Source organism: Cervus elaphus, chromosome 4 (assembly GCF_910594005.1).
Source record: "Cervus elaphus chromosome 4, mCerEla1.1, whole genome shotgun sequence".
Taxonomy (NCBI): Eukaryota; Metazoa; Chordata; class Mammalia; order Artiodactyla; family Cervidae; genus Cervus; species Cervus elaphus.
Window position 1 is genome coordinate 51,665,069 of NC_057818.1, and position 23,743 is coordinate 51,688,811.

The 23,743-nt window shown below is 56.9% G+C and overlaps 1 protein-coding gene across 2 annotated transcripts; it reads left to right on the top strand.

Moving 5' to 3' along the window:
• The first annotated feature begins 541 nt into the window (after positions 1 to 541).
• Positions 542 to 21,806, top strand: ATP1A3 (ATPase Na+/K+ transporting subunit alpha 3). Of its 2 annotated transcripts, none has more exons than XM_043899304.1 (23): positions 542 to 707; positions 4,663 to 4,791; positions 4,904 to 4,963; positions 5,101 to 5,304; positions 6,700 to 6,813; positions 6,927 to 7,061; positions 8,554 to 8,671; positions 8,801 to 9,069; positions 10,476 to 10,674; positions 10,756 to 10,865; positions 10,952 to 11,086; positions 13,217 to 13,409; positions 13,665 to 13,840; positions 13,928 to 14,064; positions 14,697 to 14,847; positions 14,966 to 15,134; positions 17,930 to 18,084; positions 18,163 to 18,286; positions 19,424 to 19,569; positions 20,127 to 20,257; positions 20,688 to 20,789; positions 21,024 to 21,115; positions 21,419 to 21,806. In XM_043899304.1, exons 1-23 carry the CDS (start codon positions 702 to 704, stop codon positions 21,445 to 21,447), a joined length of 3,084 nt encoding a protein of 1,027 aa, XP_043755239.1. In that variant the 5' UTR covers positions 542 to 701; the 3' UTR covers positions 21,448 to 21,806. The 2 variants fall into 2 exon arrangements, with proteins under 2 accessions (XP_043755239.1, XP_043755240.1); XM_043899305.1 differs by having other exon boundaries at positions 4,702 to 4,791.
• Positions 21,807 to 23,743: the final 1,937 nt, after the last annotated feature.

The window sequence follows — 23,743 nt, forward strand, 5'->3', positions numbered from 1 at the left end:
TGAGGGGGCCTCAGGGCCCTGCCCCCCTCTGCAGCGGCCCTGCTCATTGCGGGGTCTCTTTCTCGCCTCTTGGATTCCCTCCACCTACCCCTCCTGAACAGCACCCCAGTCTCCAGGGCTCCCCCTGCCTCATTGCAGAGAAGGGTGCTCTGGCCTTCCTGCCTTATTGCAGTGGTTTACGGGGCTTCCCCCCCACCCGAGGTTCACCTTCCACAGCGCCCCCTCCCTTTGGTGGCATACAATGAGGGGGGTTCCGGGGCTCTCCCCCCTCAGCGCCCCCTCCTTGGAGGCGACACCCCACACTGAGGGGGTTTCCAGGTCCCTCATTGCGGGGGAGGTTCTCCGGGTTCTCCGCCTCCCGCAGCGCTCCCCCTTCGCCGCCGAGCGGCCACTTTGCGGAGGCTGGGGGGCGGGGAGAACAGCTGCAGTACCGGGGGCGGGGCCGCGGGCCATCCATCAGGGCGGCGGCGCCCCTGATTGGCCGGCGCCGGCCCCCCCGCGGGCGCGGGCATATGAGGAGGCGGAGGCGGCGGCGGGCGCCGCAGACTCTGTGCGGTAGGGCTGACCGCCGGACCCACGCGCGGACCGAGGCGCGGGCGCTGCAGAGGCCCCCAGCTCGAGCCCGCGCCTGAGCCCACCCTGAGGCCCCCTGCCCCGGCCCCTGCCCCGCCCGCGTGCCCCTGTCCCCCGGAGCCGCCAAGATGGGGGTAGGTGCTCAGGCCAGCCAGGCGATGCCTCTGTGTGTGTGTGTGTGTGTGTGTGTGTGTGTGTGTGTGTGCGCGCGCGCGCCTGTGTGTGTGACATTGTGGGTCCAGTGACATTGGGTGTCTGCGGAGAGCGGGGGCGAGGACTCTAGGACCTCTGCTCTCCGGGACCCGGGTGCAGGACCCTGGGAGCCGGCTGACCCGGCCCGTCCGTGTGGTTGTGTCGCTGGTTGAGTGTGTGCGCGGGGCCGCCTGGGTCGGCGGGAGTCTGTGGCGCATGTTGGTGTGTCCTTTGTGTGCGGGGTCCGCGGGGCACGGACCGGCCTTCGGCCTCTCTGTCTGACCTGCTGTGGTTCCCTGCTCAGCCGAAGATGTGCGTGTGCGTGTGTGCGTTCCTGGTTCTGTCAGGCCTGGCAACACCGTTCGCCTGCGATTGTGTGGCCCGGGTGGTGTCTGAATGCCTGCACCCGTGTCTGGGTGTGTCTGAACGCCGGTGTTTGTGTCTGGGGGTGTTGAAGACTGTCTGCTTCCGTGGCCAGGCGGGGATAGGTCCAGACTATGAGATGCACACCCGATGACCTCCCTTTCTCCTTCCAGGCCCGCATGGGGGTGCTCCGCAGTGCGGAGCAGCCTGGGTCTGCAGCGTGTGTCTACCTCCTAATCTGGGGGAGCAGATCTGGGGGCTAGGGGTAGCAGGAGAGCCACGGCAGGGAGAATGAGTGCCTGGCTGAGGGCTGTGTGTGCAAATGCGTGTTGTGGGGTATTGTGCATGCCCGGCTATGCCCTTTCCTCTGTGTCCGTGTGTCCTTGTCTGTGAGTTTCTCCAGCAGATGCCGCCTCTTTCCCTGGCTGACCACCTGACCCCCCAGCTGCAGCCCTGGATCCCTCCCTGAGTGTCTGGGGCGGGGCCAGAGGGAGGGGGTGGGGGGAAGGAGGCTGGTGGGCTGGGCTGGGTGGGATGAAGAGAAAGGGGGTTGGGGTAGGAGAGGGAATATGAGGGATGGGGAGAAAGATGGCGGATGAAGGCTGTTGGGTCCAGGGACGGAGGTGGGGGATGGGGCTGCAGATTGGTGGATGGGGGTGGGCGAGGGGAGAAGGGAAGAAGAATTGGATGGGGAGAGGACTGGGAGAGAGAAGGGGCAGGTGGGAGTCAGTGATGGCTTCCAGGTAAGTGGAATGGAAGAGAAGCCGTGGGCAGGGTGGAAGAGAGGACTGAGGCTAAATGCCTTAGATAAGAAATTGGGGACGGGTCTTAGGAAATGACGTGGGACAGGAGAAGTGAGCGCTTTAGACATGGGAGACAGAGACTTGGAAAGACAGAGAGAAATGAGCGGACACAGAGAGAGATGCTCTGAAAGAGACAAAGAGACAGAGAGACAAAGAGACATAGACACAAAGAGACAGAGAAAAAGCGACATAGAGACAAAGAAAGAGACAGACACAGGCAGGAGGATATGGAAAGATAGAGAGATACAGACAAGAAGAGACATGGAGAGACAGAGAAACTGAGGCTGAGATGAGGAGACCCAAGGGCAGACATATCCCATCCAGAGACAACCAGAGTCAGCCTGAATGACAGGAAAAGAGAACAGAGGGCATAAGGGGAGGTTGACCGAGAGACGCTGAGACGAGGCCTCAGACACCTTGAAAGGGGGAGGGAGTGGTGGGCTGAGGGGCAGAGCCTGCTTGAGTTCAGCCAGCTTCCGAGGCTGGCAGCATGGAAAATGGCGAGGAGCTGCAGAGGCGGGCTGCAGCGGCCAGACAGGCGTGTCCCCCACCCTCCGAGGTGCTCCCGCCCCGCAGTGCGCCCATCTGGGCCTCCTGCCTTGACTGGGAAAGCCTCGGCTCCCCCTCCAACAGATGGAAGCCCGCCCCCAAGGGAGTCTGGTCATGGCAAGGGCAAGCAGGAGCCAAGGCTCGCCTGCCAGGGACCGGGGTATCCCAGCCCCTCCTCCCTCAGATCCAGGAGTCCAGGCCCCCAGCCCCTCCTCCCTCAGACTCAGGAGTCCAGGCTCCAGCCTCTCCTCTCTCAGATGGAGGAGTCTGGAGCTCCACCCCTGGGTCTCACAGGGACCCAAGCATCAGCTCCCTGGCCTTCCCTAAGGCCTCAGGGGTGAGCAGCTAGTTTTCTTCCCACCTCCCTCCAGGCCCCCTCTCTCCTCTCTTGCCTGCCCCTCATTTCTCTAACTTGTGCCCACGACCTTGTATCTCCACTCTCTCCGTCCTTGGGTCTGCCTCTTGCAGAGGCTGAGACCCCTCCTGAAGCATGGGTGGAGGAGGGTCCTCCCTGCCCCCCAAATCTCCATGCTCCGTGTCAGACGCAGCACTGCTGCAGGGCTGGCCCAGGGCCAAGCCACCCTCCTGCCCCCTGAAACCCAGGCTCCCAGGCCTCTAAGATGCAGTAGCCCCCCGGGCTCAGCCTCGGGGTCTGGGGGCAGAGAGCAGGCAGCTCAACCCTCTACAAGGTCACGAGGGGATTAGCGCTGAGCCGTGCTGAGCCTGGGATCCCAGCTTGGCTCTGGGCCCGTAAGATCTGTCAGCGGTTCCCACCCCTCCTGCCAGCCTCCAAGGATGCTGCCTTCCCCATGAGCCCAAGCCCCCAAACTGGAACTTCCATCGCTCCCCCCACACTACATCCAGTTCACGCCAGGCCTGGGGGACTTCTGCCTCTTGCTGTTCTGCACCCGGAATCCCAGCCAGCAACTAGTCTGTCCTTCAGAGACCTAAACATACCCACCCCCGTCCAAACGCGTTCTTGGCTTCCGCCAGCCCCCAGGAGAGAAGCTAGGCCCACAGCTTGTCAGTCAAGCCCCTCAGGACCGACTGCACATCCAGCCAGGCCACCATCCCTGGGCCCAACAGGCGACCTCCTGGGCATTTGTCCCAACTGGGTCCTCTGAAAGAGACATCCATGGAGTTGGGAGAAGAGACCCAAGAGAAGAGCCAGGAAGAAAAGACAGGGGGAGACCTGGGGGAGTTATATGGGGGAGACCTGGAACTGGAAGCACAGAGATGCCAAGATGGATGAGAGAGAGACTGAGAGATACGGGGATAGAGAGGAAGATCGCAGAGCGAGACCGTGAGAGATAGACAGACAGACAAGACGGTTGAAACAGTAGAGACAGGGAGAGGCATATCGAGCCTTACAGAAAAGGAGGTACCTTGAGAGATGAAGACAGAGAAGAGATAAGGATGGGCAGAAAATCCTGACACTCAGAGATAATCTAAAAGCCCCACACACCAACTTGGAAAGAGATAGGGGCCCAGGGAGCACACAGAGAGACGGACTCAGCCAGACTCAGGGAGAGAGTGCAAGAGACGGGGACGGACATTGTATGAGACGGAAAACATAAAGAGCCGGAGATCAGAGAGAGACAGAAGTCTCAGAGAGACACGCGTCAAGCTGCAGACACAGAGAATGTGAAGTGATGAGAGACTGCGATCAGAGAGATGGAGATCCCCACAGTTGGAGAAGGGGAGAGGTACAGCGGCAGAAGGAGACAGAGACAGACAGAAGGGGATAAGACACAGCACAAACAGAGGTCCGGAGAGACGGATCAAGAGAGATAGACCAACAGACATAGCGAGAGACAGACACTTGGGGGGTGGGGGGTGGGGCTTGGGCAAGCCCAGGGAGAGGGAGAAAGAGACAGAAAGACACACAGAGACAAAAAAGATGGAGACTGAAGGGGAGAGACCTAGAGACAGACAGAGAGAGAGGCATAGACAGACCCAGATGGAGACTCGCTAGCACAGAGATCCAAGGAGCCTGAGATGGGGGTGGGGTGGGGGCTTTGGGAGGGGCTGGGAAGCAATAGGAGGAGACAGGCCTCAGGAGTTCTGAGAGACACCCAGGCTGCAGGGCAGGGACAGATGGACCCCCCCAGAGCAGGGCCTGCCCGGAGACCAGCTGCACAGCCGCAGGGCGCTGCCCCCTGTAACCCCTTCTCGCCCGCAGTCTGGTGGTTCTGACAGCTATCGTGTCGCCACCTCGCAGGACAAGAAAGATGACAAGGGCTCGCCCAAGAAGAGCAAGGGCACCAAAGACCGCCGGGACCTGGATGACCTCAAGAAGGAGGTGGCGATGGTGAGTCCCACCCTCTGCGCCCGCCCGGAGCAGGCCCCTCCCCCAACGACCCCCCCCCGCCCCGCCAGGCCTCCATGCTCACCCGATGTCCCCCCAAACTCCTGTTCTTCAGACAGAGCACAAGATGTCCGTGGAAGAGGTCTGCCGGAAATACAACACCGACTGTGTGCAGGTGCGGCCGGGCTGGAAGGACAGGGGTCCCCGGGATGGGGGGGGGAGGTGTGACCCCCCAAGGCCTGAGGGTGCTCTGTAGTGTTGGGGGTGCCAGGTTTCTCCGGGAGGGTCCTAAGTGAGTCCTGTGTCCCCCAGGGTCTGACCCACAGCAAAGCCCAGGAGATCCTGGCCCGAGATGGGCCCAACGCGCTCACACCGCCGCCGACCACCCCGGAGTGGGTCAAGTTCTGCCGCCAGCTCTTCGGGGGCTTCTCGATCCTGCTGTGGATCGGGGCCATCCTCTGCTTCCTGGCCTACGGCATCCAGGCGGGCACAGAGGATGACCCTTCTGGCGACAACGTGAGTGCCCTCCACCCGGCCCCGCCCAGGAGCTCGTCCCTGTAGAGACATGGAGGCATGTCTCACTTCTCCCCTTGGACTTTTCAAAGCCCCGCCTCCGACTTCTTCCCATCTAACTTTCACAAGAGAGAAACCAGAGATGCAAGGAGGAAAATGGGTGCAGAAAGGACAAGTATGGGACTTCCTGTTTGTCCAGTGGTTAGGGCTTGGCGCTTCCAATGTAGGGGGCCTGGGTTTGATTCCTGGTCAGGAACTAAGATCCTGCAAGCCACATTGTACAGTTAAAAAAAAAAAAAGGCCAAGTTGCTTGTTCCAGGTCACACAGTAGGAAGTATGAGCTGGGGCTCCATCCCAAAGCTGTGTGACATCACTGGCCTTGAGGATAGACACTAGCAGGTGGTCATGGCCTGAAAGATGCTCACTGAGTGGGCTCGCATAGAGACCTAGGCACACCCACGTGTTGATTTATCAGGTCCTGTTCACTCAGCACAGGGGACACACACACTCACGGTCCCAACAGACATGATGCTCATAAACATAGACCTGTGTTCTGACTACATGGCGATCCTTGTACGCACACACCCATGCATGCACATGTACACACTAGTGCAGAGAGTCAGTGCAGGCAGTCACACGAACACATAGATTCAAGCACAGCCACCTAGTTCAGACACACAGGCACAGACACAGCCATGGACTGATAGACAGACAGACAGACACAAGCACCCAAACACAGTCGCAGGCATAACTTGGTGGTGGACAGAGAGGTGTGAGAGTCAAGCGCAGACAGGATTCTCAGAAATTAAAACCTAAACAGGTGAACAGACCCAGAGTCTCAGACCTACACAGACCAACAGACAGAGACAGAGACAGAGAGAGTCAAACACAAACAGTCTCATCCATTTAAAGTCAGGCATTCAGTCAGACAGACAGGCATGTTGACCTTAACACAGACAGACACATGAATAATAGCATACCCACCAATTCTCTGACACAGGCTGAAAGACCCACAAAATAGAGAGATGGACAGACCAGAGGCTCAGACACGCTTTTGTTCAGAAAGAGGGATTCAAGGTAATTCCCTGGCGGTCCAGTGGTTAGGACTCCGTGCTTTCACTGCCGAGGGCCTGGGTTTAATCCCTGGTCAGGGAACTAAGATCCCGTAAGCTGTGTAGCAAGGCCAATAAATAAATAGAACCAACATTTTAAAAAGAGAAAGACTCAAACGTGGACAGCCAGAGAGATACAGACCCTCAAATAGATACAACCTGAGGTCAGACATACAATTGCAGAAGCCCACGGACACAAAGCTCTCTCCCCAGACTGCACACATCTCAGGGTAGGGCTAGTGGGGAGTTGCTGTGGGGCGGGCTGTGACCTTGCATCTCCCCACAGCTGTACCTGGGCATCGTGCTGGCGGCTGTGGTCATCATCACCGGCTGCTTCTCCTACTACCAGGAAGCCAAGAGCTCCAAGATCATGGAATCCTTCAAGAACATGGTTCCCCAGGTGAGGGGTGCCCAGGAAGGGGCCAGGTAGGGTGTGGACAGCTGCCGAGGCTGTGCCCAGTGACCTTAGGCAGAGAGCGTCAGGGAGGTGACGCCTCTCCATCCCACCCGCAGCAAGCCCTGGTCATCCGGGAAGGTGAGAAGATGCAGGTGAACGCTGAGGAGGTGGTGGTTGGGGACCTGGTGGAGATCAAGGGTGGAGACCGAGTTCCAGCCGACCTGCGCATCATCTCAGCCCACGGCTGCAAGGTGGGTGTGGGGCCCAGCTCTGCCCTTCCTGGAGCGGCCCAGGAGTCCAGGCCCCCAGCCCCTCCTCCCTCAGACCCTGGATCCAGGCTCCCAGTCCCTCCTCCCTCAGACCCTGGATCCAGGCCCCCAGTCCCTCCTCCCTCAGACCCAGGGGTCCAGGCTCCCAGCCCCTCCTCCCTCAGACCCAGGAGTCCAGGCCCCCAGTCCCTCCTCCCTCAGACCCTGGATCCAGGCTCCCAGTCCCTCCTCCCTCAGACCCTGGATCCAGGCTCCCAGTCCCTCCTCCCTCAGACCCTGGATCCAGGCCCCCAGCCCCTCCTCCCTCAGACCCTGGATCCAGGCTCCCAGTCCCTCCTCCCTCAGACCCTGGATCCAGGCCCCCAGCCCCTCCTCCCTCAGACCCTGGATCCAGGCCCCCAGCCCCTCCTCCCTCAGACCCTGGATCCAGGCTCCCAGCCCCTCCTCCCGCAGACCCTGGATCCAGGCCCCCAGCCCCTCCTCCCGCAGACCCTGGATCCAGGCTCCCAGTCCCTCCTCCCTCAGACCCTGGATCCAGGCTCCCAGTCCCTCCTCCCTCAGACCCTGGATCCAGGCTCCCAGTCCCTCCTCCCTCAGACCCTGGATCCAGGCCCCCAGCCCCTCCTCCCTCAGACCCTGGATCCAGGCTCCCAGTCCCTCCTCCCTCAGACCCTGGATCCAGGCCCCCAGCCCCTCCTCCCTCAGACCCTGGATCCAGGCTCCCAGTCCCTCCTCCCTCAGACCCTGGATCCAGGCTCCCAGTCCCTCCTCCCTCAGACCCTGGATCCAGGCTCCCAGTCCCTCCTCCCTCAGACCCAGGAGTCCAGGCCCCCAGCCCCTCCTCCCTCAGACCCAGGAGTCCAGGCCCCCAGCCCCTCCTCCCTCAGACCCTGGATCCAGGCTCCCAGCCCCTCCTCCCTCAGACCCAGGAGTCCAGGCCCCCAGCCCCTCCTCCCTCAGACCCTGGATCCAGGCCCCCAGCCCCTCCTCCTCCAGACCCAGGGGTCCAGGCCCCCAGTCCCTCCTCCCTCAGACCCTGGATCCAGGCTCCCAGTCCCTCCTCCCTCAGACCCAGGGGTCCAGGCCCCCAGCCCCTCCTCCCTCAGACCTAAGAATCCAAGCCCCCAGCCCTTCCTCCCTCAGACCCAGGAGTCCAGACCCCCAGCCCTTCCTCCCTCAGACCCTGGAGTCCAGGCCTCCTCCTCTTCCCTCAGGCCTGCAAGTACCTTTGACCTTGCCTAGAAGTTGCACCCTCTCCACCTTCAAGAGCCCAACCTCTGTCCTCCAGACACAGACACCCAGACTTCTAGGTCTCTAGCTGTGACCTCCACAGACACAGGTTTCCTTTATTAATGAGATTTCCACCTCATTAACAAAACAAATGGACAAACAAAAATCTTGAAATCTCCTCTGAGCAAATGCCAGTTGAGCCCAGGCCCGAGATTGAGCCCGGTCTCCTGTGCCCCCACCCCAGGTAGACAACTCTTCCCTGACCGGCGAATCAGAGCCCCAGACCCGCTCCCCCGATTGCACACACGACAACCCCCTGGAGACCCGGAACATCACCTTCTTTTCCACCAACTGCGTGGAAGGTGAGACAGTCGAGGCGGGGCGGGCACCCAGGTGGGGCCGGGCTGGTTCAGACAGACAGACGTGCCTCTGGGGCTCGGGGTCCCTCTGCACCTCGCTGAGCCTCAGCCCCGAACCCTCTGGCCCCACAGGCACGGCTCGGGGCGTGGTGGTGGCCACGGGTGACCGCACTGTCATGGGCCGCATTGCGACTCTGGCTTCGGGGCTGGAGGTGGGCAAGACGCCCATCGCCATCGAGATCGAGCACTTCATCCAGCTCATCACTGGCGTGGCTGTCTTCCTGGGTGTCTCCTTCTTCATCCTGTCCCTCATTCTTGGATACACCTGGCTCGAGGCTGTCATCTTCCTCATCGGCATCATCGTGGCCAATGTCCCAGAGGGCCTGCTGGCCACTGTCACCGTAAGGCCCGGACCCCCGGGTCTGAGGGAGGAGGGGGCTGGGGACCCGATAGCAAAGATCTTTTCTTTAAAAAAGTTTTTTTATTTGGCTGCACTGGGTCTTAGTTGCTGCATGCAGAACCCTTAGGCAATGATCTTATTTTATTTACTTATTTATTTTTTGGCTGCCCCACACAGCCTGTGAGATCTTAGTGCCCCAACCAGGAGTCGAATCTGTGCCTCTTGCATTAGAAGGTGAATTCTTAGCCACTGAAGTCCAATGGCAATGATCTTGATTGCAACTTGGGGGGCCAAATTGCAATCAAGACATCAAGGGCCAAATCCTCCCAGACATTGAATATGGAGGGTCCTGGGACTCAGAGGGCCTCCTGAACAAAATAAACCAACAGGGATTTCCCTGGCTGTCCAGTGGTTAGGACTCTCTGCTTTCACTGCCAAGGGCCTGGATTCGATCCCTGGTCGGAGAACTAAGATCCCACAAGCTAACCACCCTATCATTTTTGAAGTTAACTTACAAAATTAAGACGCACACTCTCATGGTAAAAAGTCGAAAGAATATATTAAAATACTTAAAGAGTAAAATAAGTCTGGACCCACTACCTAGCCTAGCCATCAACCCCCCTCAGAAGCAGGCTCACTGCACTGTTCCCAGCAGAGGTGGGCATATTCCCACATATGTAGTAACTGTTTTCAGGGTACACAGAAGGGACCATTCTAGGAATACTATTCTGCTCTTTGATTCTTTTAGAATCAATAGATCCTGCAAACTTTTCCATATTAGCATATTCAAAGCTACTCGAGGTCAAGGCCTTTTATTGACCTACACGGTACACATGAGAGTTGCACATATGAACATACAACCTGATGAGCTGGAGTCAGCTGAAGACACCCTAGGTCAGCTGCCCCCAGATGGAGTTCCCCAGAAACCGTCTCAAGACCTTGTTCAGCCCCTCCCCCACAACCCCAGGATTACCCCTAGGATAGCCTGGTCTCAAACAGTAGTTTTTGTAGTTCACGTCAGTGGAATCATTCAGCAGCAACTCTTGTTTCTGCCTCTTCTTTGCTGAATGTTAGTTTTGAGCTTCACCCATGTGGTTGTAGGCAGTGATCGCTTATCCTTTTTCATCACTGTATAGTATTCCCATCTTTTATTTCTCCATTTTTCACTTCTGTTGTTAGGGAACATTTTGGTTGTTTCTGTTTGGGACTATTATGTCACTGCTGTGAACATTCTAGTATATTTTGGGGGGTGCATCTGAGCCCATTTCTATGGGTCTGTGCCTTGGGTGGAGTCCCTGGGTGATTCTTTGCCCAGGATTCTCTTTGGGCTCAGCAGTCAGGTTGTTGCCGGCCCAGCCCTGCCACCTGCCTCTACCTGTCACTCACCTGTCCTCGCACATGCCGCAGGTGTGTCTGACACTGACCGCCAAGCGCATGGCTCGGAAGAACTGCCTCGTGAAAAACCTAGAGGCTGTGGAGACCCTGGGCTCCACGTCCACCATCTGCTCAGACAAGACAGGGACCCTCACCCAGAACCGCATGACCGTCGCCCACATGTGGTTCGACAACCAGATCCACGAGGCCGACACCACTGAGGACCAGTCAGGTGAGGGTGGTGCCCAGACAGGACTAAGGGTGCTTGGACCCCCCCCCAGGTGTCCCTTTCCCTGACTGGTGGATTTTTCAGGGACTTCATTCGACAAGAGTTCGCATACCTGGGTGGCCCTGTCCCACATCGCTGGACTCTGCAACCGTGCTGTCTTCAAGGGGGGTCAGGACAATGTCCCCGTGCTCAAGGTGGGTCCCACCTCCCACTGGCCTCAGCCCGGCCCCTGCCCACCCCACGCTTCTCTGCTCTGACAGCCCCCTCTCCTGCCCTACAGAGGGATGTGGCTGGGGATGCCTCCGAATCTGCTCTGCTCAAGTGCATCGAATTGTCCTCTGGCTCCGTGAAGCTGATGCGTGAACGTAATAAGAAAGTGGCTGAGATCCCCTTCAATTCCACTAACAAATACCAGGTACCCTGGGGCTCTCCACTTTCTCTGTGACGCTGAAAAAGCAGTCAGCTCTGCCCCACTGCCCTCCTGCTTTGGGCAAGCTATTGACTTTCCCAGAGCCTCCCAGTTTACCCATCTGTAAAATGGGACTGATAGTGGAGAGAGGAACAGAGACGGGAGTGAGAGCAAGGTCTCTGTGGGAGTGGGAGGCAGAGGAGTAAAGATCTTCCTGTAGCAGAGTGGGAACCAGCCAGAGATCTCATTCATTCATTCAGCAGATATATTTTTAAGCAGCCACCATATGTCTGAGATGCTTGTGTTAGGTGCTGGAGAGACATAACAGCAGTGAGTGAAACAGTGAAGTTCCTCCTCTTGTGGAACTTATGCTCTTGTGCCAGGAGACAGACAATGACAGAGGCATGAGGACTTGAGAAAATTTGGAATATGTCAGCCAGTCACCGTGCTGAGGGAGGAAGCCCTGCAGGTATCTGGGGGGCAATGGGCATAGTATGTGCAAAGGTCCTGAGGCAGGAATGTGTTGAGGTATCTATCTGAACAATAGTCAGGGGGTGTGGAGCCAAAAAGCATGGTGGGAGATGAGGGCTGTGTGTGCTGGGCCAGGTCCCGTCAGGCCTCATGAACTGTGGACACAACTTGGGTGTGACCCTGGGGGGAACGTGAGCCAAGGAGCAGGGTAGAGATGGGACCTGACTCACATTTTTAAAAGCTGCTTTATGGAGATCTAGTTCATACACCATCATAGATCACCCACGTAAAGTACATAATTCAAGAGTTTTAGTATAGTCACACATAGTATATAGTACAGTATAGTATATACAGCATAGTATAGCTACTAGCATCTACTCAGTCAGTTTTAGAGAATTTCCATCATCTCAAAAAATACCCTCACACTCTCTGGCTTTGTTCCCCTACCTCCCCCATCTCCCCAAGCCCTAAGCAACTACTAATCTACGTCCTGTCTCTATGCCCTTGCTTATTCTCGACACTTCATGTAAACACAATCCTACAATATGTGTTTTTGAGTGTCTGAGTTCTCTCACTCAGCATCATGTTTTCCAGGCTCAGGGCTTCCCTGCTGGCTCAGACAGTAAAGAATCCTCCTGCAATGTGGGAGACCTGGGTTTGATCCCTGGGTTGGGAAGATCCCCTGGAGAAGGAATGACTACCCACTCCAGTATTCTGGCCTAGAGAATTCCATGGACTGTAGAGTCTGGGGTCACAGAGTCGGACACGACTGAGCGACTTTCACTTCCCTTTCCTTCCATGTTGTAACACATATCAGTACTCCGTTCCTTTATGTGGCTGAATAACTTTGCATTGTATAGCGAGATCACATTTTGTTGATCCATTCATCTATCAATGGACATTTGGGTTATTTGCACCCCTTGGCTACTATGAATAATGCTGCTGTGAACATCCGCTACAAATTTCTGTGTGGACATCGTCTGCATGCCTCCTGGGTATATACCTGGGGATTGCCAGCTTACGTCGTAACTCTATGTTTAAGCTTTGTGGGGATAGCCAGGCTGTTTTCCAAAGTGGCTGCACCATTTTTCACTGACTCTCATATTTTAAAGTTTCCTTCTGCCTACCATGAGGAGGAAATAAAAATACAGTGGGGAGGGGAAGACAGACACAGGGACTCGATGTGGGCGTGCTGCGGTGACATTTCATATGAGAGATGCTGGTGGCTGAATGGGAAAGCAGGGGAGATGAGAAGAGTTCAGAATCTGAGTACTTCAGAGGTGAGCTGAACAGATTTGGTGATGGGGTCTAGTGTGAGATGAGAGATCATCGGGCGAGGCAGAGAGAAATGCACGTGTCCTCAGGACCCTTGAGATTTCTGTGAGAGAGACACAGAGGAGAAGAAATATTCATCAGACAAAGAGACAGAAACGGGCAGGGATGAGCAGAGATCTCTGTGAGAGAGTCCGAGAAACAGATGACAATCTCTCAGGCAGAGAGATCCAGGCAGTGCCCTCTGGGGAGCCCAGCAGTTGTCTGTCCTGGCATCCGTGGCATCCTGGCACCCGAGGGGGTGGCAGGGAGTCCTCTTCCCCCCAGCTGGGCGCAGGTAGCCTCCAGGTCCCTGGGAGGCTCAGGCACGGCCACCCTCGGCTCTGTTCGCAGCTTTCCATCCACGAGACCGAGGACCCCAATGACAACCGGTACCTGCTGGTGATGAAGGGCGCCCCCGAGCGCATCCTGGACCGCTGCTCCACCATCCTGCTGCATGGCAAGGAGCAGCCGCTGGATGAAGAGATGAAGGAGGCCTTCCAGAACGCCTACCTCGAGCTCGGCGGCCTGGGCGAGCGTGTGCTTGGTGGGCACCGGGGTGGGGCCAAGTTGGGGCAGGGACCGGAGGGTAAGGAGGGATGTGGTGCTGCCCAGAGCCTGGCTCAGAATAGGATCTCCCAGAATGCACCATGATTGAATGAATGACAGGGGAAGCCATCTTTCAGAAATGAGTGTGGACCGACTCTGGCCAGCTGGGGAGTCTGATTGCTGCCATGGGAGCTGTGGGCAGGAGGCAGGGAGGACTGAGGCTGCAGCGCCCGTTCCTTTCTCCCCTCACCAGGTTTCTGCCACTACTACCTGCCCGAGGAGCAGTTCCCCAAGGGCTTTGCCTTCGACTGTGACGATGTGAACTTCACCACCGACAACCTCTGCTTCGTGGGCCTCATGTCCATGATTGACCCTCCCCGAGCAGCTGTCCCCGACGCGGTGGGCAAGTGCCGCAGTGCAGGCATCAAGGTGTGGCCCAGGGGGCAGCGGGGGAGGCAGGGCCAGGGCTCCAGGGGCCAGCAGTGAGACTGGACCATTTGCACACAATGCCTGCAGGTCATCATGGTCACCGGCGATCACCCCATCACGGCCAAGGCCATTGCCAAGGGCGTAGGCATCATCTCCGAGGGCAACGAGACTGTGGAGGACATTGCTGCCCGGCTCAACATTCCCGTCAGCCAGGTCAACCCCCGGTGAGCCCCACCTAGCCCGACTCAGGCCCCTCTGGGATGGTGGGTCCCCTTCCTCCTGGGTCTCCTCTCTTGACTCAGCATCTGGGCCCAGTTCCACTTCTATCTTAATGATGAACAGCCTGGTGCTCCAGCTGCGTGAGGCTGGCAAGGGGTAGGCTCACATCCTAGCTTGGCCACACATGAGCTCTGTGACCTTGGGTGAGTCATTTAGCCTCTCTGAGCCCCAGTTTCCTCCTCTCTAAAACGGGCTGCTAGTAATTCCCATCTGAGAGGATTCTATGATATCCCTCATTCCTGTGTCCGTCAGTCTCTCTCCCTGCCTGTCTTTATGTCTTTGTCTCTCTCATCTCTGTTCTGACTCCCTTAGCTTTCCCATCCTCATGTCTCTCTCTGGGTCTGTTTCCATTTCCTGGTTGTCTGCATATCTCTGTTCCTCTAAGTCCAGGGTCCCAAAGTTCTTCCTGAGGTCTGCCCTCCATCCCTCCCGCAGCCCCTCCTCTCCCATTTCCCTTCATCTCTGACCCCACCACCGCCACCCCTGCAAAGCCCTTTGTCCCTCTCTCAGAGCCTGGTCCGTCCTCCCCTGTCTGTGGGTCTGTCCGCATGTCCTGACCACTCTCTGCTCTCCCCAGGGATGCCAAGGCCTGCGTGATTCACGGCACTGACCTCAAGGACTTCACCTCTGAGCAAATCGATGAGATCCTGCAGAACCACACCGAGATCGTCTTCGCCCGCACCTCCCCCCAGCAGAAGCTCATCATCGTGGAGGGCTGTCAGAGACAGGTGGGCTGGGCTGGGGTCCCTCAGGGGAAGGGGGCTGGGGACCTGGACTCCAGGGTCCATGGTGAGAAGAGGGTGGTGCCAAGCCTCCGGGCGCCATGCTCACCCTCTCCCCCTCCAGGGAGCCATCGTCGCCGTGACCGGGGATGGCGTGAACGACTCCCCCGCCCTGAAGAAGGCCGACATCGGGGTGGCCATGGGCATCGCTGGCTCTGACGTCTCCAAACAGGCAGCCGACATGATTCTTCTGGACGACAACTTTGCCTCCATTGTCACGGGTGTGGAGGAGGGTGAGTGAGTCAGCCCAGGTGGCCCTGGAGACTGGGGTCCCTGCATGAAACCAGAGAAGGGCAAGGGGAACAGGCCAGGGCTGCAGCGGGTGCACGACGGGGAGACCGCGGAATCCCACCAGGCCCCCTGCACAGCCTGAGCTTGTCCTTTTCAATTTTCTTCCCCCCGCAGTGTCCGGGGCTCCCTGGGGGCAGGACTGAGCTGATACACTTCAGGGTCCCTGTGTTGCCCAGCGAGAGCCCAGTCTGTTGGGCAAGGCAGAAGTGGAAGTATTTAAAAAATACTCAGTACCCCCCCCAAAAAAAAATACTCAGAAGTACAACCTCAGGGAGGCAGAGGGTCCAGCAGAGGGGCCCTGAGGTGGCCCCTCCCCTAGCCTGCAGTCGGGGGCCAAGAAGCTTCCCCAAGTGGGCAGGAGTCCCTGTGCCAAGTCCCCAGGGCCATGTGGGAGTTTTCACACAGAGAAATGCCAGCGAACGGAGTTGCAGGCAGAGGCAAGGCCGTGTAGGGGCGCTGGTGGGTGAGGCCAGGCCGCCAAGAGCCCAGACCTCAGGGTCCCCTGGGCACCACTTCCTGACGGGTCTGGATGCGGCCGCAGATGGGGCTTATTCACGTTCAGTTTTATTCTGATCATCCAAGTAATTCATGATAATTTTAGAAAACACAGAAAAGCATTAAGAAGCACATTAGCATCACCCACAACCTCACCGTCCAGAAATACTCACTGTTCACACTGTGGTGCATTTTCTCCCAGTCTCTCTCTCACATTTCAAATGTGCCCAGTGTAAAAAATAACTCGTGATAAGCAAGAATTCAAACAGTAGAGCTGAGCCTACAGCCTCAGGTTAAATGCCCTGAGCCCTTGTCTCCTGTGGCCCAGAGGACACACGGTTAACCCTTTCTCACCGCCCCCCCAAAACATCTTCCACGCATATGCAGAGCACACACACTCATGGGTGCTCTAGTTCATGCCTCCCAGACATTTCTTGGGCTCCTACCTTGTGCATCACGCTGGGGGCTGGAGAATCAGCTGTGAGCAAAGCAGACATGGTCCCTGCCCTCCAGGAACTGGGGGGCCTTCCCCAAGTTAACAAATTATAACATAACAAACGTAATTACAGGGACTTGCCTGGAAGTCCAGTACTTAAGACTCCATGCTTCCAATGCAGGAGGCACGGGTTCTGTCCCTGGTCAGAGAGCTAAGATCCCACATTTCATGCAGCACAGCCAAAAAAAAAAAAAAAACCCAAAACAAAAAAAAACAAATAATTACTTATTGTGACAGGTCCTAAGAAGAAAACCAGCAGGGTGCTATGATAGGTGATAACAGGGGTCCTACCTTTTTAAAAAAATTTTTTGGCTGCACTGCATGGAGCTGGGGATCCTAGTTCCCCCACCAGGGATTGAACTCATGCCTCCTGTGTTGGAACCACGGACTTAACCACTGGACCTCCAGGGAAGTCCCAGCAGGGGTCCCACCTAGATAAGGAGGGGCAAGGGAGGCCTCTCTGAAGTGAAAGAAGAAGCACAGTTTAACCTTCAGTAGGGGGAGGTCCAGATACACCCACAAGCAGAGCAAGTGGCACAGTGAACGCCCACGTCACACCGCCCAGCTCAGTACACACACTGGGTTATGTTGAAGTTCACTTAAATCATCGCCCATAAATATTTAGGGTGAGACTTTTGTGGAGTAGTTTGTGGAGAGCCACACATGGCAGGGATAGGCAACAGCAGGTGTGAACAACCAGGTGCCTATTGTTTACACAAAGGTGGTCATACCATCTATACCACCTCCCACAGAACAGCCTGCATTTCTGTGCCTTTTTAAAAAATAAGTATGGCAATTCCTTTATATATATATATATATATACACACATATATATATATGTTTTTTTTTTTTTTTTTTTTGCTGTGCTGTTTGGCTTGTAGGATCTTAATTCTCCATCCAGGGATCAAACTTACGCCCCTGCAGTGGAAGCAGGGAGTCTTAACCAATAGGCCACCAGGGAAGTCCCTCTTTTTTGGCTATTATAATGTTATGGTGGGGCTTCCCTGATAAAGATAAGGATAAAGTTGGTAAAGAATCTGCCTGCAATGCAGGAGACCCTGGTTTGATTTCTGGGTCAAGAAGATCTGCTGGAGAAGGGATAGGCTACCCACTCCAGTATTCTTGGGGTTCCCTTCTGGCTCAGCTGGGAAAGAATCCTCCTGCAATGCAGGAGATGGGTTCAATCCCTGGGTTGGGAAGATCTCTTGGAGAAGGGAAAGGCTACCCACTCCAGTATTCTGCCTGGAAAATTCCATGAACTGTATAGTCCATGAGGTCGCAAAGAGTTGGACACAACTGAGCGACTTTCAATGCTGTGGTGAATATTCTTGTACTGGCTTTTTGGTAGACATAAACACTCATCCCATAAACCTATGATGAGGATTGCTGGGTCAATAAGGCAGGGATGCTTAACTTTAACAAAAGCTACTGGGAACTCCCTGGCAGTCCAGTGGTTAAGACTCTGCACTTTTGCTGCTGGGGGCACAGGTTCAATCACTGGTCGGGGCAACTAAGATCCTGCAAGCCACGCGGAATGGCCAAAAAAGGAAAAGAAAATAAACTGCTACACAGTCTTCCTAAGTGATTGTATTTTGAGAATGTTTGAACAGAAGCAACCTGGTCAGATGTCTGAATGGAAAGGCGGGTGGTGAGGGGCTGGATTAGGAAGGACTGGGTACGGAAGGGGCAACAGGACTAGAGCGCCCTGGCGTGGGTGCTGAGGTCTGAGCCCACTCCTGCCAACAGGCCGCCTGATTTTCGACAACCTGAAGAAGTCCATTGCCTACACCCTGACCAGCAACATCCCGGAGATCACGCCCTTCCTGCTGTTCATCATGGCCAACATCCCACTGCCTCTGGGCACCATCACCATCCTCTGCATCGACCTGGGCACCGACATGGTGAGCCCCGGCCACCCCCAGACTCCGGGAGGGCCGGGTCCCCCCCACCACCCCGATTCACCGGCTTCTCCCGCCCAGGTCCCTGCCATCTCATTGGCATACGAGGCTGCCGAGAGTGACATCATGAAGAGACAGCCCAGGAACCCACGCACCGACAAGCTGGTCAATGAGAGACTCATCAGCATGGCCTACGGACAGATCGGTGAGGACCTGGGGCCCCCTCCTGGCTTACGGCTGAATGCCCAGTGCCTGGCCCACCTGGGCGCTCGGGAACCTCGTGTTGAATGAGTGGAGTGAAAAGCAGGACAGGCTGCCGTAGGTCTAGTCGCGGCAGTACCAGCACGAGCTGGAGAAGAATTTCCAGACACTGAGCATTTCAGAAGGGAGTGAATGTATGAAGAGCAAGGGGCAGAGATAATGAAGATACTGCAAATGTAGTGGGTGGGGGAGAGTCAGTGCTTTTCATGGGTTAGTAGCCAGTTTTTTAGCCTCAAAATGAAGAAAACTCCTGCTAGAAGGGTGGCATTAGGTGACTGGTTAGGGCGCTAGAGGGTGAGTACCGGGGTGGGCATTTTTACCTAAAAATATGGGGTCAGGAAGGATCGCAGTGTGGGGGGTTTGGCAACAGTTACAGTGGGGTTCAGTCAGTTCCAGAGGTGACATTGGTTCTGGACTCCCCTTCTGTGGCCTTGGTGTGGGACTCCACAAGTTTGGAAGGAGTGACTTAGAGATGGGGGGTGGTCACTGGGGTGGGGCAGGCACGGGTGGAGGAAAGGCCTCCGGGGGGGGCATGTGGGATACTGAGTGGCAGGTCAGGACTGGCCCCAGGAGGACCACGCCACTGCTCCACCCCCCAGCATGCTGGGAAGGACCTGTCAGCCTGTGAGCTCTCTGAGGGCAGGGGCGAGCCCCACCCCTTCCTGCCTCCTCCTCCCTCTGCGGCTGGAGGTGAGGCGTGCAGAGCTTTACTGGTGTCCCAGCAGAGGCTTGGTGGTGGTGCTGGTCAGAGGCCTGGGAAAGTCATTCGTGCATAGGGGGTCCTCAGTGATTTCCTGATGGCCAAGTGGCCGGGGTCAAGTGGGAGGGAGCCTCCAGGTTCTCCATCTCTGGGGAGCCCCCTCCCCAAGTCTGCTGCTCCAGGGAGCCCATTTCAGGTGCTCACCACCAGGTGGCGCTCTCAGATCGTCCTCTGGGAGCTCAGCCAGGAGGAAGCTCAGGCCAGGGGACCCAGCGCTGCACCAGACTCCTCGTGTGGGTCTCAAGGGGCCCCAGAGGTGCCCTGGGCTGGCTGCCTGCCCCAACCTGAGCCTCACCTCATCTCCCTACTCTCCTCCTCCAGGAATGATCCAGGCTCTTGGTGGCTTCTTCTCCTACTTCGTGATCCTGGCAGAAAATGGCTTCTTGCCCGGCAACCTGGTGGGCATCCGGCTGAACTGGGATGACCGCACGGTTAACGACCTGGAGGACAGTTACGGACAGCAGTGGGTGCGTAGGGCTGGGTCCCACAGCGTGGCCATGGGCCTCCCAGCAGGGGTCTCTGCCCACAGCATCCTGGGCCACGGTGAGCTGTCTTGTCCATGCACGGGTGGCTTCCTGTGATGGCCCCTCTGCCCTGGGGGTCATCAAGACCCTCCCCCGGACACAAGGGGTCTCCTGGCGCTCTTGCCCCAACCCATCTTGGTCCTGTTCACTGGCCAGGCTCTCTGCCCTGCCAGGTAGGAAGCCTTTGTGACCCTCTTCCCAGTCTCTGTCTTCCCTTCAAAGCCCAGCCAGTGTCCCCCCAGGAGGCCCCTGGGGTCTCTGGTCCACAACTAAGGTCACCAGCACACTCTCCTTCCTTGTCCATTTCCTCACTCTTCCCAAGGGGCTCTGAGCTACAGAGGGCAGACATGTCCCCCCAGGGCACCCCATCTGGACAGAGTCCCCACTTTGCCTTGGGGACCTACGCAGGGGTGCACACAAGGAGCATGTGGGCAAGGAGTGGGGGCCGGGGCTGCGGCCACACTGACCGCTGACTGACATGCGCATCGTCACCCTCGCAGACCTACGAGCAGAGGAAGGTGGTGGAGTTCACGTGCCACACGGCTTTCTTTGTGAGCATAGTGGTCGTGCAGTGGGCTGACCTGATCATCTGCAAGACCCGGAGGAACTCTGTCTTCCAGCAGGGCATGAAGTGAGGGTCATGGTCGCTGTGGCTGCTTTCTGTCCCGCCCCACGTCTGTCTGTTCTGGTTTTGCCTCTGAGTTGATTTTCTCTCCAGTGGTCACATCTATCTTGGATTCCCTGCCTGCCTCTGTGTGTGTGTGTGTGTGTGTGTGTGTGTGTGTGTGTGTGTGTGCGTGAGCACGCACTGCTGGGATCTTCCTGGGTCTCTCTCCAGATCTATTTTATCTTTTTATATCCCTGCTTGTCTGTGTGTCTCTGTCTTCATATTTCACTGTCACCATCTCCCTGGACCCGCCTGTGCCTCGCTGCCTCTTTCTGTCTCCATCCGTGTGTCTCCCTGTCTGTCTCTCTTCCTCTGCCCGTGGGGGTGCCTCTGTGTCTATGGGGTGGGGATGCCAGGTGGGCTTCACTGGGTCCAGCCCTGACTGTGCCTGCAGGAACAAGATCCTGATCTTCGGCTTGTTTGAGGAGACAGCCCTGGCGGCCTTCCTGTCCTACTGCCCAGGCATGGACGTGGCCCTTCGCATGTACCCTCTCAAGTGAGTGCCTTTCCCCCTCCAGGTACTACCTGCTCCAGGGTCCTCCCAGGAGCCTTTGCAGTGGAACACCCTCACGGGGTGGGGGTGGGGGGGCTCTGTAGACCCAAACCCAGAGCCATGGCCAGGGCACCCGTCACCTTGGGTACAAAGGATCAGGGAGGCAGTGCGCTGGGCCTGGCCCCTCCTTTCCAACGTGTTGCCCGGCGCTGACTCGCTCCTCTCGCTTCTTCGCAGGCCCAGCTGGTGGTTCTGTGCCTTCCCCTACAGTTTCCTCATCTTCGTCTACGACGAAATCCGCAAACTCATCCTGCGCAGGAACCCCGGGGGTGAGGGGCTAACCGGGGTAGAGGTGGGAGGCTGGGGGGAATGGGACCGGGCAGCTGGAGCGGGAGGCGGGAGAGCGCCGCCTGGTGACGATGCTAACCTCACTCTGTCTTCCCCCTCCTCCCCTCCCCTCCCGTACCCCCTCCTCCCATCCGCGCTGTCTCTCCATCCGCTTGGCACCTCTTCCCTCTCCCCTCCTCTCCCGGCCTCCTCCTTCCGGTGTCTTTCCCTGTGTCTCTGCCCCTTTGGGCTTCTTTCTGTGTCGCTGTCTCTGTCTCTGTGTCTTTCCTCCTTTGTCTCTCCAGGTTGGGTGGAGAAGGAAACCTACTACTGACCTCAGCCCCACCACGTCTCCCGTCTCTTCCCTGCTCCCGCGAGCCCAGGACCGCCCACTCCAGTCCCCCTCATTTTGTATTCTGGGGGGAGGGGCCCTCTCTCCCCTTGGCCCCGCCCCTCCAAGCGATCTCCCGCCTCCCTCGCCCACGCCCCGCCCCCTGACTGGCTTCTCGCCCCGCCCCCGCCCCTCGCCCCCTGCCTCTCCCCCACCTCTCTCTTTCGTGTGTGTCTGTTCCTCTCCTCCTCACCCCTGCCTCCCAGACCCCTCCCTGGACTCTTTTTTACTCCCCGTCGCCCCCTGGCTGATGCCGTCTCTGGTTCTGGACGATTATCAAATATATCAGAGGGGAGAGAGAAGCCGTGTGTGTCGCGCTTTGCTTTGTTGGGGGGCGGGGAGCGGGGGTGTGTGGGCGGGACAGCGTTCCCTGTGCTGGCGCCCAAGACTGTGTGATTCGCAGAAGCCCAGAAATTTAGCCTGGCATGAACTTGGGAGTCATGGAATCTCAAAGTCATCCATCCAATCACGGAGTTTTAGACCCAACAAGGGTTAGTGTGAGAACACTGTGAATTCGCCAGGTGACGGGATCCTGGGATCAGAACACGGGAGAAGGAGTCAGGCTCTGGATCCTCTCATACTGGAGAGGACCCTGGGGGCCATGATGATATAATGGTTCACTGAGCTCCCGCTCTGTGCTCTGCCCTCTTCTAAACATTCTACCTGTATTAGTTCACTTAATCCTCACAAGGCACCCAGAGGGAAAGTGACTTGCTCAAGGTCACACAGCTGCGAGGTGACAAATCTGGGATCTGAACCTAGGATGTCCAAGCTCTAAGTCACCATGTTCTTCTCTTTTTGTTGAGATAAGCTTCCATATAGTGACTTGCACAGATCTCAAAGGCATAGCTCAACGATTTAAATAATTACATCCATGTAGCCACCATCCATATTGAGCTATAGAACATTTACATCTACCCAGAAAGTTCCTTCATGACCCCTTCCCAGTCAGCAGCCCCTCCACAGGCAGCCACTGATCTGCTTTCTGTCACCATCTTTTGGTTGTGCCTGTTCTTGGACTCTCTAGAATGAAATCTTATGGTGTGCTGCCGCAGGTCCTTCTCATCCTCAACATCAGGTCTATGAGGGTCATCCATGGTGTCTCAGGTATTGGTAGCCAACACTTTTTCATTGCAGGGTTTTCCACTGTGTGACTATTATACTATTTGTCAATCCATCCTCCTGTTGATGGATTTGTTGTTTCCCTTTTGGGACCCTCTAGGAACATTCTAGTAACATCCTCTGATGACACATGTGGGCATCTCTGTTGGGTACATGCCTAGAAATGGAATTGCTGATTGGGGGTAGACTGTGTTTACCTTTCACAGAAATAGCCAGCCCTTTCCAAAGCTCTTGTGTCATCAGCATTGCCACAATGTATCAAAGTTCCAGTTGCTCCACATCCTTGTCAATACTTGCTATTGTCAGTCTTTTGAATTTTAGCCCTTCTGGTTGGGCAGCCCTACCACTTCCCTTGAGACGGCCTTTCTAACAGAGCTGGCAGTGAGAGGAGGGCCTGGGGCTGGGCCTTGGCCTACCTGCCTCCCAGCCCAAATGTCTGGGATGCTGAGAGTCCACATGAGTGTGAGTGTGTGTGCATGCCCACTGCACAAGACAGTGCTGAGGAAGAGTGCCTTAATCTGAAGGGGAAGACAGTCGGAGGATAGGGGCCGTGACCAGACACCGCCTGTGATGCCCAGGGCAGAGCCTGGTCCTGGTAAGTGTTGTGAGCCTGGACATCCCTTAGGGAGGCCAGAGAACCTCCTTTATTCATCAGGTACAGGGTGAGGAATACTCCCATAGACAGGTGAGCAATCTGAGGCCCAGAGAGGGCAGGGACTTCCTTGAGGTCACACAGCAGATACATAACCCAGATTTCCGATTGTCTATCTTCCTACTCTCCCGGCTCCATTTCTTCCAGGGATCCAAGAGGCAGGAAGGAGGCCTCAGGCTGGAGGGACTCCCTTATCTCTGGCCATCCCCCTAATTCATGGCTTGCTTGCCATAGGCCCCTTTTCCCTGGTCTCCCCTCATCCCCCTGTCTCAGGGATCTTCCCATCTCTCACAATATCTCCGCCTTAGGGCTTCCTCCCACAATCCCTGTTTCAAGGGGCGCCTCCCTCCCATTGCCCTTATGCCAAGTCCCCCCTGCTCCACTCAGAGGGTCCCTCCCCACAATGTCCTTGCCTCTTGACCCCACCGTCCACAGCCCATGCCTTTTGACACCTCCAGGCCTTTG

Coding starts and splice junctions, on each gene's coding strand:
- ATP1A3 (XM_043899304.1), top strand. Junction 18,287..19,423: donor CATGGCCTACGGACAGATCG/GTGAGGACCTGG, acceptor CTCCTCCTCCAG/GAATGATCCAGGCTCTTGGT. Junction 21,116..21,418: donor CCTGCGCAGGAACCCCGGGG/GTGAGGGGCTAA, acceptor TTGTCTCTCCAG/GTTGGGTGGAGAAGGAAACC.